The 18,409-nt window shown below is 41.8% G+C and overlaps 3 protein-coding genes across 4 annotated transcripts in view; 2 read left to right on the forward strand and 1 right to left on the reverse strand.

The window, feature by feature from the left end:
* The first annotated feature begins 49 nt into the window (after positions 1–49).
* Positions 50–6,234, forward strand: LOC130199840 (isocitrate dehydrogenase [NAD] subunit gamma, mitochondrial-like). The gene is made up of 12 exons (XM_056423649.1): positions 50–290; positions 1,632–1,679; positions 1,953–1,958; positions 2,507–2,604; positions 2,726–2,841; positions 3,070–3,130; positions 3,235–3,367; positions 3,455–3,588; positions 3,701–3,803; positions 4,332–4,478; positions 5,065–5,220; positions 5,360–6,234. Exons 1-12 carry the CDS (start codon positions 222–224, stop codon positions 5,459–5,461), a joined length of 1,173 nt encoding a protein of 390 aa, XP_056279624.1. The 5' UTR covers positions 50–221; the 3' UTR covers positions 5,462–6,234.
* A 4,476-nt stretch (positions 6,235–10,710) lies between these two features.
* On the forward strand, positions 10,711–15,328 carry LOC130199295 (vasopressin V2 receptor-like). 2 transcript variants are annotated; one of them, XM_056422657.1, is made up of 6 exons: positions 10,711–11,078; positions 11,535–11,780; positions 12,576–12,722; positions 12,851–13,142; positions 13,262–13,480; positions 13,847–15,328. In XM_056422657.1, the coding sequence occupies exons 1-6, from the start codon at positions 10,809–10,811 to the stop codon at positions 14,029–14,031; spliced, it is 1,359 nt and encodes a 452-aa protein (XP_056278632.1). In that variant the 5' UTR covers positions 10,711–10,808; the 3' UTR covers positions 14,032–15,328. The 2 variants fall into 2 exon arrangements, with proteins under 2 accessions (XP_056278632.1, XP_056278633.1); XM_056422658.1 differs by having other exon boundaries at positions 11,547–11,780.
* The window catches only part of LOC130199294 (monocarboxylate transporter 1-like), a 29,353-nt gene continuing 25,575 nt past the window's right edge, over positions 14,632–18,409 (reverse strand). The window contains exon 5 of the mRNA XM_056422655.1: positions 14,632–18,245. Within this exon, the coding sequence (XP_056278630.1) occupies positions 17,980–18,245 (266 nt within the window). The 3' untranslated portion in view covers positions 14,632–17,979. The remainder of the gene's footprint in view (positions 18,246–18,409) is intronic.

Consider the following 18,409-nt stretch of genomic DNA (forward strand, 5'->3'; position numbering starts at 1 on the left):
CTCCTGGTGGTTCACACAATGAGCACAATGCTCTCGGACGGAGAAAAAAAGTACCACGAAAAAAATGGGGGTACAAACTAACTAGCTAGCTAACTAACTAGGCCCTCGTGCGTGTGTGTGTGTACGTGCGTGTGGGATCGGGAAAGGGAGCAGGAGAGAGATTAACGGTGCTGCGCGCAGCGCGCCCCCGAGTCCTCCATCCATCCCCGTTAAGAGTGAACATGATGGCCCGGTCAGTGTGCTCCCTCTCCGGAACACTGAAGCTCGTGCTCAGCAACCAGTTCACCAGGGTAGGAGCGATCTCTGAGGTCACCAGTAAATAGTTAGTCCAACTGTTAAACAGACTCACTGTTTAGTTTAGTTTATTTGTATACATTTGTTGTCGTTTACCGCTGCTAGTTAGTTTGGTGAGCGAAGCTAAGCTGATTAACGGTTGGGTGGCTCTCTGAGCGAGCTCGGTTAATGTCGCTGTCCTTTCAGCACCACTCTGTCAAATGAATGTGAACTGGAAGTCCCGGAGACATGTACTCATACTTTCGTAGTATATTCCTCTTTTTCCGCCAAGCGAGATAAACCTGTAAATGCATACTTAAACTTCTCCCTGCAAGGTCAATAATTATTTAACCACTTTTTCAACAGGTACGCCATCGACCAAATGGATGACGTATTCAGGGATATTAATGAAGTAAAATAAGTATTTCCAAAGTGTAAAAATACTTTGTTACAAGTAAAAATCCTGCATTCATAATACTGTGTAGTAAAAGTATTAGTATCTGAATAGACGTTAAGTACAAAAAGTAGCCTCCTCACTATGTAGAATGGCCTATTTCTTAAATACTATATCACTGGATTATCATGAGGGATGCATTACTTTGTTCATCACTAATTCTGCAGATAGTACAGAAGGCAAACATTTAAAATACTTGGTATACTGCTGGGTGGCATACTTTATAATAATACATTATACTTTATTAGTTGATGTTACCTTGTATTAATAATCTGAACATGCAAAGTAACTAATTTGGGCAAATACATGTAGTGGAGTCAAAAGTATAATAGTATAAGTATAAAGTAGTATAAAACGGAAATAGTCTAAAGTACATGCTTCCAAATTTTACTCAAGTGCATGATTTGAGTAAATGCGGGAACATCCCTTCACTGGCTTATAGTTACTTCTCCTACCCACTGAAAATAAATTAAGAGAAAACGGACTCAAATTCTATAACACTCCACAATACACAATATATATTTGCTGAAGATAAAATGTTTAATTTAGCCTATCACAGGAACAGATAAACATCATATTTACAGGATAGACTTGTGCCATTTCACAGACCAACAACAACCTAAGTAAATTAGCTTGCTGCACGTCAATACATTCCTATAATTAGATTGAACTTTATTCGATTAGATTCAACTTTAGTATCATTGCACGGAGTACAAGTATGAGACTATGCAAACTGAATGCAGCTTAGCATCCAACCAGAACTACAGAAAGCAATAAATAGTACTGTAAATATGGATTGTGAGGAAATAAAATAACAAATATATAGAATCAAAAGTAAAGGATAGATCAGATCACAGATGTGCCATCTTCTCGACAAATAACCACATGTTCTCTGTGTTCGCAGGTTTATGGTGCAGCTCCGTGTAATCAGAGACACAAGTCCACTTATATTGTGAGTTGTTCGGGATACAAAAATGCATTCATGAAAGGAGCTCAAGCAACACACACCCTGTTCACCTTATGACCTTCAAAACCTGATAACCCCACCGCCTTGAGGGATTCAACATGTCATGACTGCACATCCACAGGAGTACCAACATTGTGTTGTCCCATCAATGTGCTTGTAATGCCACCAGGAAACTTCTGGTCAGTTTGTGTCCCCTCCTCCTCTTTGTCCTATTAACCTCCCTGTTTTCTCTCCTCCTCCCTCATCCCCCCACACCAGACCATAGTGAGTATGGCTGCTTACGACACACACGCGGACATGTAGCATATGTCTTATTATAATTTATCAGAATTGCGAAAGGATTACAAGTTTGTGTGTTTGTAATAGCTTAGAGTCTTCTCAGTAGTAGATAGATAGATAGATATATACTTTATTAATCCCCAAGGGGAAATTTGTCGTAGCAGTAGCAGCACCAATAAACCAAACACACATGAATAAAAAATAAAAAATAAAATATAAAAACAGGGATGAAAGATATAGAAGCATACAAAGCAAAATATAAAATAAAATATATATGTATATATACAACATATATGCATACACAATACACAATACTAATGACAATTAAACTAAATATAAAAACACCAAATATAGACAGTGTGCAAAATGCAAAGTGTGTGTATGTGTGTAGTGCAAATGAAATGTGTGTATGTGTGTAGTGTAAATAAAATAAATGAAATGTGTGAAGTGCAGATCAACATCGTGTTGTAGGGGATGCATCTCCTGGGTTGTATAGGGAGGAGTTAGAATGTCTGCATGTGCGTGCGTTACAGCCTCCACCAGCGCGGTATGGAGGCAGGCACACTGTGACTCTGATTCCCGGTGATGGCATCGGACCAGAGCTGGCCAACCATGTGCGTGAACTATTTCGGTGAGAATTCACACACATACATTCATAGTGTTTGAATTAATCAGTAACAAGACTCCTGCTGTGCAGTCACCGCATGAGTCAGCTCCGCCATGTTAAAGTGTTTCCATCTGTTCTCTATCAGGTTCTGCTGTGTGCCAGTGGACTTTGAGGTTGTTAACGTGGACTCGTCCATGGCCTCAGAAGATGACATCGATGACGCCATAATGGCTATCAGACGCAATGGAGTTGCACTAAAAGGTGAGTGTTTTATATTGCAGATGACAGGACAGAAAACATTGTAAGCATTATTATTTATTTACTACCAGTCAAGAATGGAAAATACTAAAAAACTCGGCTCGACTTTTAGCATTCGTAAAGCGTAGAGTGTACTTTCAAAGAAAGTCCAGACATTCTGCTATACAGAGTTTGTTTATGTCTTTATTTTAGTTGGCATTCTTTTATATGTCACTTTGTTTGCTCATCCAGGTAATATTGAGACCAACCACAACTTGCCACCATCCTACAAGTCTAGGAACAACTTGCTCCGGTGTGTTTAAAAAACAAAAAAAGTTGTTCTTCATTTCTGCCTCTCAATCCTTTTTTTTCATCCTTCTCTTTTGTTCTCTTCATCTCATCACCCTCTCTCTGCAGCACCACTCTGGATCTGTATGCCAATGTGATGCACTGCCAGTCCCTGCCGGGAGTGAGGACCCGCCACAGGAACATCGACATCGTGATCATCAGGGAGAACACGGAGGGAGAGTACAGCAGCCTGGAGCACGAAGTGCGTGTTCACAATCGCTTTGTTGGTGAAATACACGAATCATAACAAATTCAGCCTCCATGCATCTCTTTCTCTCTGACTCTGCAGAATGTTCCAGGCGTTGTTGAATGTCTGAAGATCATCACCAAGGCCAAATCTTTGCGCATCGCTGATTACGCGTTCAGAACTGCTCGGGCCAAAGGACGCCGACGAGTCACTGCTGTACACAAAGCTAATATCATGTCAGTTTCTCATGGCCGAAGGGCCCGACTCTAAATGTTTTTATTCATCTTTCTCCATGAAATACGCAATACATTTTAATGTGTGTGTGTGTGTGTGTGTGTGTTGGAGCAGGAAGTTGGCTGACGGCCTCTTCCTGGAGTGCTGTAAAGAGGTTGCAAGCGGTTACCCTGAAATCACCTTTGACAGCATGATTGTGGACAACACTACCATGCAGGTAGCTATGGCTTTTCCACAGGTCATCACATTATGCAGTATTTATATCATCATATTAGAGCCTTTTAAAATAACTTAGAGAGGCAAAAATATGTCACTGGAAACTGCATTTGAGTTATTTCTTGTAACTGATTTTTTAAATTTATTGCTCAACTTGAATATTTGAATTAATATTTTTTAACTTGAATAAGTACATTTCTCCCCTTGCAGAATAGGTTTTTGCACTAAACTAAACTAGAAATAATTTAATTATCTTACATCGTATGTATGCTATATTCTGGCCTTAAACTTTCATTTCCGCCTGGGTACAGACTTCGTTTAGTCCTTCACATTTCTGTCGCTGTTAAATCTAAAGGCGAACATTGAATAATGTCTAAAAATGAAAAAAAGAGTCTACAGTCGCATGTCACATGAATTGCACTCCGAGCCCAGTCTCACGCTGGCCCCCTTATACATAGTTGAAGAAACAAACTTCTTGAAGTAAGAATGTAACAATATTTGGAGATTATGTTTGATTTGTGTGTGTCAGCTGGTTTCCAGGCCCCAGCAGTTCGATGTGATGGTCATGCCCAACCTGTATGGCAACGTCGTGAGCAATGTGTGTGCTGGGCTCGTTGGGGGACCCGGCTTGGTGCCTGGAGCAAACTATGGAGAGAACTACGCCGTGTTTGAGACGGTGAGAGGATTCCCATCAAAGAGGGAAAGGGGCCGTTCACTTGCTTGGCTACGAGGGCAGCGTATCAACCTGGAAACGCAACACAAACATACCACTCTTTATGAAGTTGATATGGCAATGTGTTGGCACATAGTTAAACACCTAGCAGAAGCAGATCATCTCAGTAGCATTCATTTGGAGTTGTGTTTAAGGCCACCTGCCGAATACAAGTCCAATATTGTTGTTGTGTATTTTATTCAGTCAATCATTGCAATACAATACAATTCAATATACTAAACAAAACAGAGACTGAAAAGGTATAGGTAGAAGCAAAAAATGCTTATATTCCTATCCTAAATTATTTTAATCAAATAAATCAGAAAATTAATATGAAATAAAGAAAAATAATAATGAAAACATTAAAAAATTTAAAATTAAAAATTAAATATATATATATATATTTTTTAAATGTCATTATTTTTCTTTATTTTATATTAATTTTCTGATTTATTTGATAATAATAATTTAGGATAGGAATATAAGCATTTTTTGCTTCTACCTATACCTTTTCAGTCTATATATATAGATATTCAACACGTTCTTGCAGGGCACCAGGAACACCGGGAGGAGCATTGCGAACAGCAACACGGCCAACCCCACGGCCATGCTGCTGGCCTCCTGCCTGCTGCTGGATCACCTGAAGCTCCACGCCTACGCCAGCATGATCCGCCGAGCCGTCCTCTCCACCGTCACTGAGACTCAGGTACAAGCACATGGTACAAGCACATGGTACAAGCACATGGTACAAGCACATGGTACAAGCACATGGGGATCAAAAAAGAAAGAAACCAGAAGAGAGAATATCCTGCTCACATTGTGTTGCCCTCTACTTCGACCTCCAGCTGCACACTGCTGACCTGGGAGGCCAAGGCTCCACCTCAGAAGTGGTCCAGTCCGTCATGAATGCTGTTCAGAGCACCGGGCCCCAGACACGGAGCATCTAGAACAAACACACACTAATGTGTGAATTCTCTCACGCTTCAAAGTGTGTATAATAGTGTGCCTCTAGTCCTTCTATGCAATTTCATATAAACAATAATATGTTTTTGAATCGTAATACTGACATGAAATGTAATGGTCTTTATCTTAGTAGTTTCCTCACCTCCCAGCTGTCTTTTTAAGTTTGTTTGCATCTATACTTTACCAGAACCGACCATCATTCTGTTTACTGTGCACAATACTACTCCTGTTTTCTGCACCACCCAAACCTTTTCATGTTTGTAAGTTGGTTTTCATGTATTAATTATTATTATTTAACTTATTTTGAACCAAACACTGTCCGTAACACCAGTGTCTTACTATTGAATATATTGGGCTTTCAGAAAGTTAGCAAAGCTAATAAAAGGCAGGAGAACAGTTTGTTTTTAGAATGTTCTGCTAACACAAACATATATTAATGTTTGCAGTCGGCTTGTCTCGACCTCAGGGATGTCCCGTTGTCTTGTGTCATTCTTACATTTAGTTTGTTGTGACTGAGTGAAATGTTTTAGGGTCAGTAGTTGGACGAGTTGTGCTCCACACGAGTTCCAGAATGTGACGGCTGAAACTGATGAAATATTTATCCGCCTTTCAAAATCAGTTATCATGTTATAATGAGCTGAAACAACACTTCAGCGTTACCTGTTGCGATTCGGTTGTTGCAAGTATGATAGTAAACAGACTTTGAGGAAACAAACATCTCCACATAAACGACAATTTGGCTGCAGCCAAGCTATCGGCTTCTTTTCCTGTGAAGTGCTTCCCGTTATGACACATTTTGATTGCAGAAACTGTTCTCGGGCTGAACAAAGAGGATTAAGCTAACACTTTAAGCCAAGTTCACAATACCCAACCTTCAAAGTCGTCAGATTGCTGTTCTATTTTTATCTGACCTCAAAAGACCATTGAGGAGGTATCCTCTTTTACATTGAGGCTGAGATATAAAACAATGAGAACAACAAAAACAACAGCTCATGAAACCTGTGACGGTGATGTTTAGAGCCCTGCATGGTCCGACACCTGCTGGCATTAAAGAGCGGCTGCAGCTCTGCATCAGCAGCGGGTCTCGGAGGTCCTCTGACCTGGGTTTGGAGTGGTTCTTTGCACCAGGCTCAAGACGAAAGGAGACTGTTCTGTTGAGGCGGTAGCTACGAAACTGTCTCTCATTGGAATTAAGATTAGTGTACAAAGCAGCTTAATACACATTTATTTAGAATTTCTTTTGTTTAGTTTCTTCCATGTTATTAGATTGATAACTGCATATCTGTGAAGCACTTTGTGACAGCTGCTCTTCAAAGGTGCAATATAAATAAACCTATTTTTATTATTATTAGTAGTAGTAATATCAAGCAAAATATATGGATACTTATTCTAGCAACGAGCTAACAGGAAGAATAAAATAAAGTGAAACAACAAAAATGTAAGAGTTAACCAAGTTGGATTTCCCCACACAGAAGGCAGATAAATCTTAGATCATTTTTGTTTTAATACTATGGGAGTTTATTGTAATACGATCCAAATGAAGGTATTCTGCAATTTCTGTTAATCTGCTGCTTTAAAAGGACACATTCATTATTTACCAGTTTCTTTACGGCACCGCTGTGGCATAGACTCAGGAAGTCATAAAGCATTCAGAGCTGGGCTGTCATTGGTTGGTTTTAGATTTTTCACGCGCTTTGTTAGACAAAAACAACATTCAACCCATCTTTTTAATGATACTGTTATGTGTTTATATCTTTACCAATACTTAGGAAATACATCTCTACTTGAGTTAAATGGAGCTTTCTACAGACATCAGAATTTAGTTCCATAATATGAAAATATGAAAAGAAACAGCGTGAGCAGCCTCGTGTTACTGTGTGTATGTTTAAGGTCGCTCAGCGGGAGGGAGCAATTGGGGAGGCCAATAGATTACTGCAGAAAGAGAGGTGGAATGCAGGAGACAGAGGGGGGCGGGAGGGGGGGGGGTGACCAGGGAGCAGGGGGGCCAAAAGGGCAACTCTCTTGTTGCTGCCTTCTCGTTTCTCTCCATGAACCTCACATCCCATCTGTCACAACATCTGACGCTGTCTCTCCTCCCTCTCTATCGGTTGCTGAAAAATCCCACGTATCAGTTTAATGTTTTTATCAAAGGTCTTTGATCATTCTGGGAGGCTGAGAAGAGAAATCTCATTTGGTCTGATGGTACACGGACCTTGTGTGCACTTCTGTCCTGCACTGAATTTGGATCAAAGTAGGGCCAGCAGCAATGTGGTTTATATCTAAACAATCAGCGGGGAATTACATTAATGAACCGCTGCAGCGCGGCCATCGTGTCCTTTGATCAACCCGTCCCGTTCCAATCGAGAACCCCGTCCTCCTTTCACTCTGGCTTCAAGTCCAGCAGAGGCAAGGATGTATTAAAAAAGGAGGGAGGGAGAAGGGAGGAGATGGGGAGACAGGAGTCAGCTGCGTGAGTTGCCAGAGGTCACCCCCGGAGAGCAACAGGGACACACAGCATGGACGAGGTTATCGTGTGCAACAGCAGATCAGGTTGTCTGGGATCCGACAGATGCTCCACCGGACGCTGAGGACGAGGTGAGTCAGTCCTCTCGGTCGGCTTGTGTTTCCTTCTCCCTCCTCTGCTTGTGTTTCCTGCCGTAATGGGAAATTAAAATGTTTGATGAGGCTGTAGAGTTGACAGGTGGATGTTTAATGTTGTGTTTGGAGTGAGAATGTATCTTTTAAAGTTGACAGAAGATCTTTTCTGAAATGAATAATCTAGGTAAGAGCGGGAAAAGAAAGTGCTCAGAGGAATGACTTGAGCTTTTTGTTTTGTGGAAAGAAAAATAAGTATTGAACAGCAGGTGTCCAGTGGTCTAATTGGATTAACTCTAGCCAAAAGATGTCAACAAAGCCAGCACACCAGTCTCAGGGGAAATGAGCATCAGCTTTATGGGCTGAAGTAGATTCTGTATTCAGAACCTGCATATTGTTTTGAAGTGTTATCCCCCGGCTGCCTAACTATGAAAGTAATAAGTTTCACACCTACACACAGAAATATCTACACTCTAAAGATGCCACGAAAATATTTTATTCCAACTATTTTCGATGGAATTATTTGATCATTACATTTACAGGTTTGCCATTTTGTAAACAACAGGCTCATGATTTTTTTGTTTCGTTTTTACAAAACTGTGTTTAAAGATGTTTACGACTGTAATGTGTGTTCAGTGTGTGACTGAGTCCAGTCCTGTGTTTAGTTTATCACACTTATGGGTAAATGAGAATGATATGGTAAGCAGCTTTCTTTAGTATTGAGATCGTTTTACTGAAGTAGAAGTACTAATACAACAATGTAAACATATATATATATATATAAAAGTACATAGTAATTATCAGCAAAATTAACATAAAGTATCAAAAGTAGTCAAACTTTGCAAAAAAGAAATATTTAAATATGTATTAATATTTTGAACTTTTCTTCCAGTTTTGATTTTTTGGGGGGGAAATATGTAATGATTTAACCTTCATGTCTCAAACATATTGTTTAAAATGAATCCATGTGAAAAGTTAAGAGGGGAATGTCTCTTTGGTTGAACTCAACCAAACTCAAAGTCATCTGAAACAACATAAGAGTCCACAATTGTGTATTTTTATGAAAGGGTCACAGAAGCCAAAACGGTTAGGAATTACTGTTTTAATGTGCGACCATGTGTTTAATTTGATCATTGTTTCTCCTTGTCTGTCACAATATTACATTTCCATACAACTAAACTGCACTCTCCATCACGTTACAAGGGAAGCATAGTTCTCCTGGATTACAGCAGTTTGAGATGGTTTAAAACACAAGACTAATGTTGTAATGTGAAACAAAGGTCCTACAAAACTACTTTATTAGGATTAGTAAAAAAACTAACATAATTAACTATAGTTAACGTGTGTTCCTATTCATCATGCGACCTCGACCAGTGTGTGTGTGTGATGTGGATCACTGGAGAATAATCAAACAACTGCCATTTTATTAAATAAAGCCAGGACATTTGAACTCAGTAAATAATCCGAGATAAGGGGCCCTCTCTGCATGCCTCGGGGACTGTGTGTGTGTGTGTGTGTGTGAGCTTGTGTTGAACTCTAACAGTGCATGAAGGCGCTGCTGTAAACAAGTTTCACCTCTCATTGTTTTAAAATGAATGAGCTCATGCATGCCTGACCCATATTAATCTGTGTGTATGTGTTAAGGGATGTTTACAGCCAGCAGAGGTCAGATAAAGTGGGGCCATCTTTGACCACAACCAAGCAGCTCTACACGTAGAGAGTGAACTGGTTACTATAAACAAACTGTGAACGGAACAACGCTCATGTGTGTTTTCTAATGACCAACATCACAACGATCTCTGGCAATATGTTCGAGGTCTGCGGAGAAAAGACGGGACTTTCTAATTGGCATTCAGTAATTGGGTGAACAATGACACAAGAGGCAGTGGTGGAAAGTCACAAAGTACATTTACTCACTTTCATGCAATTTAGAAGTAATTAAGATAGATAGATAGATAGATATATACTTTATTAATCCCCAAGGGGAAATTTGTCGTCACAGTAGCAGCACCAATAAACTAAACACACAAGAATAAAAAATAAAATATACAATATAAAAAACAGGGATGAAAGATATAGATGTATACAAGTGAAAGATATAGATGTATACAAGAAGTATACAAAGTAAAATATAAAATAAGTTATAAAATTTAAGTTAATAAAAAGTTAATAAAAATTAAGTATTTGCATTTATTGTAGATTTATAATTGTACTCCACTGCAATTCAGAGGTACATATTGAACTTTTTACTCGACTACATTAATCTGACAGCTGATAATTACTGGTTACTTTGAAGGTAAAAATTATATCGAAAAAAACATCAACATATGATGTGCTTATATAATTCAATACTAAACTAATGTTTCCAAACCTTTTGGCTTGTGACCCACTTGGAGCTCCTGATCATGTTTTAGACATCTGTGAATTGTTTCACCAAATTAAGGGAAAAACTTGAAAGCGGAGTGAGTAGGATTTGTCGGTTGCAGTTTACAAACACAACATTCAAAGTCCCCCCCCACCACCACCACCACCACCACCACCACCACCCCCACCACCACCCCCACCCCGGATCAACAACACCAGAAGTGCACAACTCCTGACTGCAGCTCAGGGTCGGCTTCTCACCAGCGAGAGAAAGACAAACCCAGATTTTGCTATATTTCTGGGTTTCTTTGGTACCGACTGTCCTATCCCTCTCCTTCTTCTTGTTCATCTCACCTCTCTTCTCCAGCCAACATGTCAGTCTCCACGGTAACAGACTCATACCGGTCCATCGGCTGGTCAGCAGTCTCTGTGACCCCGACGGTTCCGAATGTCACAGACCGGGAACGCAATGCTCTTCTGGCTGTGGCCGAGGTCGTGGTGCTGGCGGTTATTTTGGGGATGGCTCTGCTCGGCAACGGGCTGGTGCTAGTAGTGTTGCTAAGGCGGAGACGGCACCACAACCCGCTGCACCAGTTCATGTTCAACCTCTGTCTGGCCGACCTGGCGGTGGCACTGTTCCAGGTAGGGGAGACGCAATATTTATTGATGATAATCGTGATGTTTACAAATTAAATATGAATATCATGATATTGCTACACATATGAATATGTGAATGAATATGTTAAAAAAATATGGAGCACATCTTAAATTAATTGTATATACAGTTATGGTTAAAGACACTTAATGTGCCAAAAAGACAAAACACACAAAGAAAGTTAAGGATGGATTTGACCATTTGACAAATTCTTATTATTATTTTAAAATGTTCAAAAGATATTGCGATAATATAGTGATAGTTAATTATGTTGGCCACAATGATCGTGAGGTCTGATAAAAATGAAAAACTGATAACAACTGATAACATGACTAGTTCCAGGTAACACCCCCTCACTAGGTGCACCCCCTCACTAGGTGCACGCCCTCACTCGGCACGCCCTTCCTGTAGCTCACGCCCCCTCCCTCCTCTCCCTCTCGGAGGTGTTGCCCCAGCTGGTGTGGGATGTTACAGGACGCTTTCCAGGCCCGGACTTCCTGTGTCGCCTGGTGAAATACCTGCAGGTCCTCGGGATGTTCGGCTCCTCCTACATGATTGTCGCCATGACGGTGGACCGACATTACGCCATATGCTGCCCCCTGCTGGCGCACCGCAGCGGGGCCACCCGCAACTGGAACAGCTCCATAGTGCTGGCCTGGGGGCTGTCGCTGCTGCTCAGCCTGCCACAGGTAAAGAGAAACAGGTAGGGAGACACAAGAAGGGAGACACAGGTAGAGAGACACAAGAAGGGAGACACAAGAAGGGAGACACAGGTAGAGAGACACAAGAAGGGAGACACAAGAAGGGAGACACAGGTAGGGAGACACAAGAAGAGAGACACAAGAAGAGAGACACAGGTAGAGAGACACAGATAGAGAGACACAGGGAGAGAGACAGGTAGAGAGACACAGGTAGAGAGACACAGGTAGAGAGACACAGGGAGAGAGACACAGGTAGAGAGACAGGTGGTAGAGAGACAGGTAGAGAGAGACAGGTAGAGAGAGACAGGTAGAGAGACACAGGTAGAGAGACACAGGTAGAGAGACAGGTGGTAGAGAGACAGGTAGAGAGAGACAGGTAGAGAGACACAGGTAGAGAGACAGGTAGAGAGACACAGGTAGAGAGACACAGGTAGAGAGACACAGGGAGAGAGACACAGGGAGAGAGACAGGTAGAGAGACACAGGGAGAGAGACACAGGTAGAGAGACACAGGTAGAGAGACACAGGGAGAGAGACAGGTAGAGAGACACAGGTAGAGAGACAGGTAGATAATCTTGTGTGTGTGTGTGTGTGTGTGAATACCATTTTTGTTTCAAACTAAATGATTTTCTAAGTAATACACATTCTCATTGGTGTGAAATGTCCTTCTGTGCATAAGAAAATATATAATTGAATAAAATGTCAAAACACAGATTTAATGATAAATTAGCTTGAGTTGATCTCAGAGTCAGATGGCGACCCACACACCTCTCCACCCCTCCAGGTGTTCATCTTCTCCCGTTCAGAAGTGGCTCCAGGGATCTTCGAGTGTTGGGGCAACTTTGCTGAGTCCTGGGGCCTCAAGGCATACGTGACCTGGATGACCCTGGCTGTCTTCATCCTCCCCGTCCTCATCATCACTGTCTGCCAGGTGGAGAGCAACGGACCGCACCAGGACATCATTATTTATAGAAACAAAACCATGATTCTGAAAACAGCTGTACACGTCATGATGAGGATTTTAATCTCAGCATCACTCATCGTCTCATTTCCCCTCAGGTGCGAATCTTCAAAGAGATCCAAAACAATCTGTACCTGAAGTCAGAGCGCCGCCTGTCCCCCGCCTCGCTCCCTCCACCCAAACGGGACAGCCAGAGAGGAAGAGGAGGGGAAGGAGGCAGCAGAGGGAGGTCCAGTCTCCCCCTTTATGTTTCACCAATCATGTTCAACAATCCTGAGAGTGACCCCAGCTTTGACCCTGGATCCACCCATCAGCACCTGCCCATGGCTCCGCTCAGGTCCACTAGCATGTCACATTGTGACATTCACACCTACACTGCTGTCCACCCAGGTGAGATCCACACCGGCTGCTGACACACAAGTTATATTCTATTGTGGCGGAAGGTTTTTTTTGACCATTTCTGTCCACGCGTCTGCATCTTGTGTGGCCCGTTTCCGGTTCCTCGTCAGCCGAGCCGCAGCCCGATGTGCTGCCGGGCCCCGTGGCGCCCCCTGCCGGCGGCTGCCCCCCGCCCGAAGGGCCCCCGGCCCGTGGTGGAGAGGTGTCAGCGGCCATGTCGAAGACCGCGAGGATGACGCTGGTCATCGTGCTCGTCTACTCGCTCTGCTGGGCCCCTTTCTTCAGCGTCCAGCTGTGGGCCGCCTGGGACCCCGACCCACCTCAGAATGGTAGCGCTGACCAAACATGTCACAGTATTTACGATTGCGTCGGCCAAGGTTTCGTAATAGTTTGGCAGTTTTCCTTTTAACCCACACTTCTGCTCGGACATACAAAGTGTTTATGGAATGTAAAGTAATGCGGTTTTTGTAATAATTAGTACTTTGAAACTCGTTGTGCTCCGGTTGATTAAACGCTCCCCTTAAATAGAAAACGTGTTCGTATTTTATAAAGAACCATTTCATAATGAGTCGGGTTTGCAGTGTTATTATAGAGTTATTATGTGTTCAGAAAAAATCATCTCAAGCGTATATTCTTCCTCCTCCTGTGTGTGTGTGTGTGTGTGTGTGTGTGTGTGTGTGTGTGTGTGTGTGTAGGTGCAGTGTTCACCTTGCTGATGCTGCTGGCCAGTCTGAACTCCTGCACCAACCCCTGGATCTACTCCGCCTTCTCCAGCAGCGTCTCTCGGGACCTCCGCCTGCTGCTGCTCTGTCGCGCTCACTCGCAGCGCCGCGGCTCGCTGGCCAACGACTCCACCACCACACACACCTCCAACTCCTGAACAACACACAGTCAACAGTCCGCCCCGGAGGGGACGAGAGTTAATAAGCAGCAGTCCCATAGCTCCCGCGTCCAGGTGAGATAGGGTGGTGTGGAGGATAACGCCGACCTCCCAGCACTTCCAAAGTTCACGTTATATCTCATGTATCACATTATATGAATCTGTAAAAAAAAAAAAAGAGAAGAAATGTCTTCACTTGAAAGGTTGTGTACCGACCTGACGGGCTACCAGCAGTATTCTGGCTTTTATCAAAAAGATAGTAATGCACAAACCACATAATCAAGTAAGAAAGTGTTATATAGTGCTTTAGAGGTGCTACACACCAGCTTCATTGGGATAGGGACAGATGTTTCCAGCTGTTTCCATTATAGGCCAAACGGCTACTCACTGGGCAAGGAAGCAATTACTGTACGTCAAATGCGGCTAATCGTATTTTATTTCATGTCAAACTATTCCTGTACAACAGGTAGTTTAGATAGACACTGGGGCAAAGCATTTTATAGTGTAATTATTGTAAAAGCAAGTGTTTTGGTGATTTTTGCAAAACATTAAATACATTTTCTTCTAATTTTTCTTACAGAAAATGAAATAATAAAAATATATTTTTTAAAGTTTATTCATTCATAAACAGTCATAAAAACAATTCATTCATAGACATGAAAAAACCTGCGTCGATTAAAAAAGAGAGAAACCGAAACATTTACAAAAACCTTTTCACAAACATGTGCTGTGGTTCTACAATCCCGTTTAAAAAGCCCGTGGAAAACACGAGCGTTCACATATTTCAATGAAATGATTCAGTTTCAGTCTTTCAGTGTCAGCTTCCTTGTCAAAAACATGTATCAAAAGGCAAAATAACTCAAAGTGTAGGTCAATTTTGAATCCGTGTAAATCCAACTCGCCTAATGAATAACAGGATATGTTATAATGTAATGAGCTGTTACTGAAGGGAATCAGGGTTTTCTGTCTGCAGCTCCTTTCTTTACTTTGTCCCCTCAAATATGAACCTGTCCACCAACATGAACATGTATTTGTATCAAATGTATGTCCGTCGACAGGTGGACACTTGAGTTAGAACGAGAGAAACTCGTCTTCCATTGGAACCAACAGACTTCTGTCAATTCGAGTTTGTAATGAATTGGTTTGAAGAGGAATATTTACATTTGGTCAGTGAAATGACCAAAACCTTGTTCCAACAGGCCAAACAGGCATGCCGTGTAAACGTTCACATGTGTATAGCCACTTCAATGTAAAAGGTCATACAAAAATAAAGTAGTGTTCCATTACAGAAACATAACAGTTGTATCTTTCATTTGAACAATTTCAATTCTCTTCAGGTTATGAAGGATAAAGTTGTTCATAATCTATCTTTTTGTTATTGCCAACAAATTCAAGGTAGAGACCAAACCCCAAAATGAGTCTCCATCTTTCACGACTTTCTAGTTTCCTTTCCCTGTGTGTGGTTCTGTAAATCCTTTCAAACTGGGAACAAATACACACCTTTATTTGTCTTAAAAAAGGCTCAGTTATTTCCCCAAACAGCTGGGTGGTTTTAAGTAATATAGTGCATTTCTTTGAGACTATTTTCTTCTGCAAATGAATAGAAAAATACAATACACACGAGTACAGAACAGTGCTCTTTTTAGCAGACATTGTTATGACTTCGAGAAATGATATCATCTAAATCTTTAAATTAAAAGTCTGTAGTGAAACAACAACAAAAGTTAGCATCCTTAAAAAATATTATTATTAAGTTGAAAACAAAATGCTTAGTAGTAATGTGTAAGTGGGGTTGTGTGAGTCATAGTCAGGTGTTACTACAGTGGTCACCAGCAACACTTATTTCAGACTAAATCAATATCAGTTTCAGTGAAGCTGTATCTACCTGTATTTATTGTGTGTGTATCCCGTCCCTTCAGCCCCTTCTGGTGGGGAACTGAAGGCGTTACACAAGATAAAGATATATATTAGTTTGTTTGTGTTTATTCGACCACAATAAAGTCTATACATAGACATAAGTCACACAATAAACAAACAAACCTCCAGATCAAGGCAGCGGGAGACCGGCAGCTCGTCTGAGCAGATTCAACGGCTCCAGTTCCCCGTCGGAAAGCGTGGAGGTGAAAATATTCTAAATATACATTCACTGAAGCGTTTTACTTGCTGATGCTCCAGTTTTGCTGGCATGCTGATCACAATCTACTGTGGGTGTAACACACTGACTGAGCACCTCACAGCCTCAGAACATACCAACTATCCATTTAAACATTTACCAACCAGCAAACCTTTATACCAAAGAGTGAATTATTCAAAACGTGTATTTGTTCTCCCAAAAATGAAAATACGTGTATTGATACTGAAGAGGTCTCACGTCTTCTGTTCCCTTTGGTCTGAACTCAAAACATTGTGACAAATGTTTGCAGTAAACTCACTCAGTGATCAACGCGTCTGTGATTGATTTCAAACTAAAAACATTACAAATATGATACGACACATTGAACAGTTCAGAGACTGTGAGACCGGTTTGATACTGCAGCGGCTGAACTCAAAAACTCATTGAATGAAGAAATCTGGCTACAGTTTGAACATTCTGCTCATCTTCTCTCTCTCTCTCTCCTTCCATTCCAATACATCAAAATCCAACACCTGTTGTCAGATTGTCATTAAACATTAAGCTAAAATAGATTTTTTTTTCTAATCACAAAGGTTTTTTAATATATATATACATAACTCTAAACTACAATGTGTTATCCGCTATAAAACTTTTTTTAAACGCCATCAGGTACGCAACTCCTATAACCCAAAATTATTCAAATCTAGGATTGGGTGCAATTTAGTCCCCCTCCCCCCCTCCGCCCCAAATGTTGCACTTTAAAGCCCCACACACACACACACACACACACACACACACCGGTCAACCCATCTATCGGGTTCAATAACAGCCGTCTGCCCGTCCCCTCCAGAGAGAAGAGGACAGCGTGGGCTGTAATGTAATATTGTGACTGCTGGTTACACAGCAGGGAAATCTGTGGGGCGTGACCGTGTGAGCATTTTTCTTCCAACGTGTCTTCATCGGCACTCCGATGCATGAGCTGCTCCGGTTGGAGGGTGGAAAACACAAAATGAAGACACGCAAAGTGCACAAATATTGATGTCCAGGCAGACGGTTCACGTGCGTCCTACGCTGTGAGTCATGTGACCCGCAAACCTGTCGACAGAGTCCTACATTAGTTTTTAACTTCCTTACTTCCCTATTTTTTTTTTGCATTTTAAAGGAATGTTGGTGCTCAATGTCCACAACCAGGGGTTAAATGTTACAACTCCTTCTGTTGATGCACTCATAAATGGTTCTTCATTTCGTAGCATGAATCCCCAAAAAACTGGCAATTTCTCACTTTGATCTAACGTGTGAACCGATAGATTTACTGTATCTACATGAATATGAATGTGTCCTTGGAACTGTCTGTCCAGCCCTTGAGAAGTGAAGCACTGTGAGTATGTTGGATGTGAGGATCAATGTCCAGTATTTGTTGAAGTACTGTAACACATGTACTGTTTGAGCCTCAGCTGGACTCAGAGTCACGGTCGTGTGTTTCTGTGTGAGGTTCTGAACCGTTACGGCCCCGAGAGTAAAGTCCTCCTTAGTTTACTGGATTTTCATCGAACAGTCATTCTGTCTGTTGTGTGTCTATCTGGTGTTTGTATAATACACACATTGTGTGCTCCTGGAGGACTCGCGTTTACAAAAGACACGGCAAATACCAAAAAGCAGAGCTATCAACGCGGCGAAAAGCAAGTCTCAGTTTGTATTGAAGATAAAAGTATGTTTCTCTGGCTTCAGGGTCGTGGACACGGATCTCCATCAAGACGACGTGTGGTTGTTGCAACTCTCGTGTGTGTTTTTGTGAAGTGTGTGCGTCCTTATTGAGTCCGTTTTGGTTCCGTTTTCTACACCGTGTCCTCGTCCATCTTGGCAACTTCCTCCAGCGTGACAGCCTCCTCGTCCGATTTTGAAGGACAGGGAGGAGCCAACATGGCGGTTCGCTCCTCCTTTGGTTCCTCCCTCTCTTTCCTCTCCTCGTTTTTCTTCTCTTGTGCCACCAGGCGGTAGTTGATGCCCATTCCCACAAAGAGGACAATACTTGCGATAATGAGGATGATGCCAGAGGAGATGTAGGTGTAGTCGTAGTTCTGGTAGTAGTTATAGAAACTACCTGAAGGTGGACAGAAGAGAAAGACGCGTCAGATTTAACATTCACGTTGACCCTTTTTAACACCGACTTTCCCATTATATCCCAGCTGCATACGCTGTCTGCAATTTAATGGAAACTATTTTTGGTTAGCCAACTTAAAATGGCATCGTTAGCGCTTGTGGTAT

Source organism: Pseudoliparis swirei, chromosome 9 (genome assembly GCF_029220125.1).
Source record: "Pseudoliparis swirei isolate HS2019 ecotype Mariana Trench chromosome 9, NWPU_hadal_v1, whole genome shotgun sequence".
Classification (NCBI taxonomy): Eukaryota; Metazoa; Chordata; class Actinopteri; order Perciformes; family Liparidae; genus Pseudoliparis; species Pseudoliparis swirei.

Coding starts and splice junctions, on each gene's coding strand:
- LOC130199840 (XM_056423649.1), top strand. CDS start 222: ATGATGGCCCGGTCAGTGTGCTCCCTCTCCGGAACACTGAAGCTCGTG. Junction 291..1,631: donor TCAGCAACCAGTTCACCAGG/GTAGGAGCGATC, acceptor CTGTGTTCGCAG/GTTTATGGTGCAGCTCCGTG. Junction 4,479..5,064: donor ACTACGCCGTGTTTGAGACG/GTGAGAGGATTC, acceptor ACGTTCTTGCAG/GGCACCAGGAACACCGGGAG.
- LOC130199295 (XM_056422657.1), top strand. CDS start 10,809: ATGTCAGTCTCCACGGTAACAGACTCATACCGGTCCATCGGCTGGTCA. Junction 11,781..12,575: donor TGCTGCTCAGCCTGCCACAG/GTAAAGAGAAAC, acceptor CCACCCCTCCAG/GTGTTCATCTTCTCCCGTTC. Junction 13,143..13,261: donor CTACACTGCTGTCCACCCAG/GTGAGATCCACA, acceptor GTTCCTCGTCAG/CCGAGCCGCAGCCCGATGTG.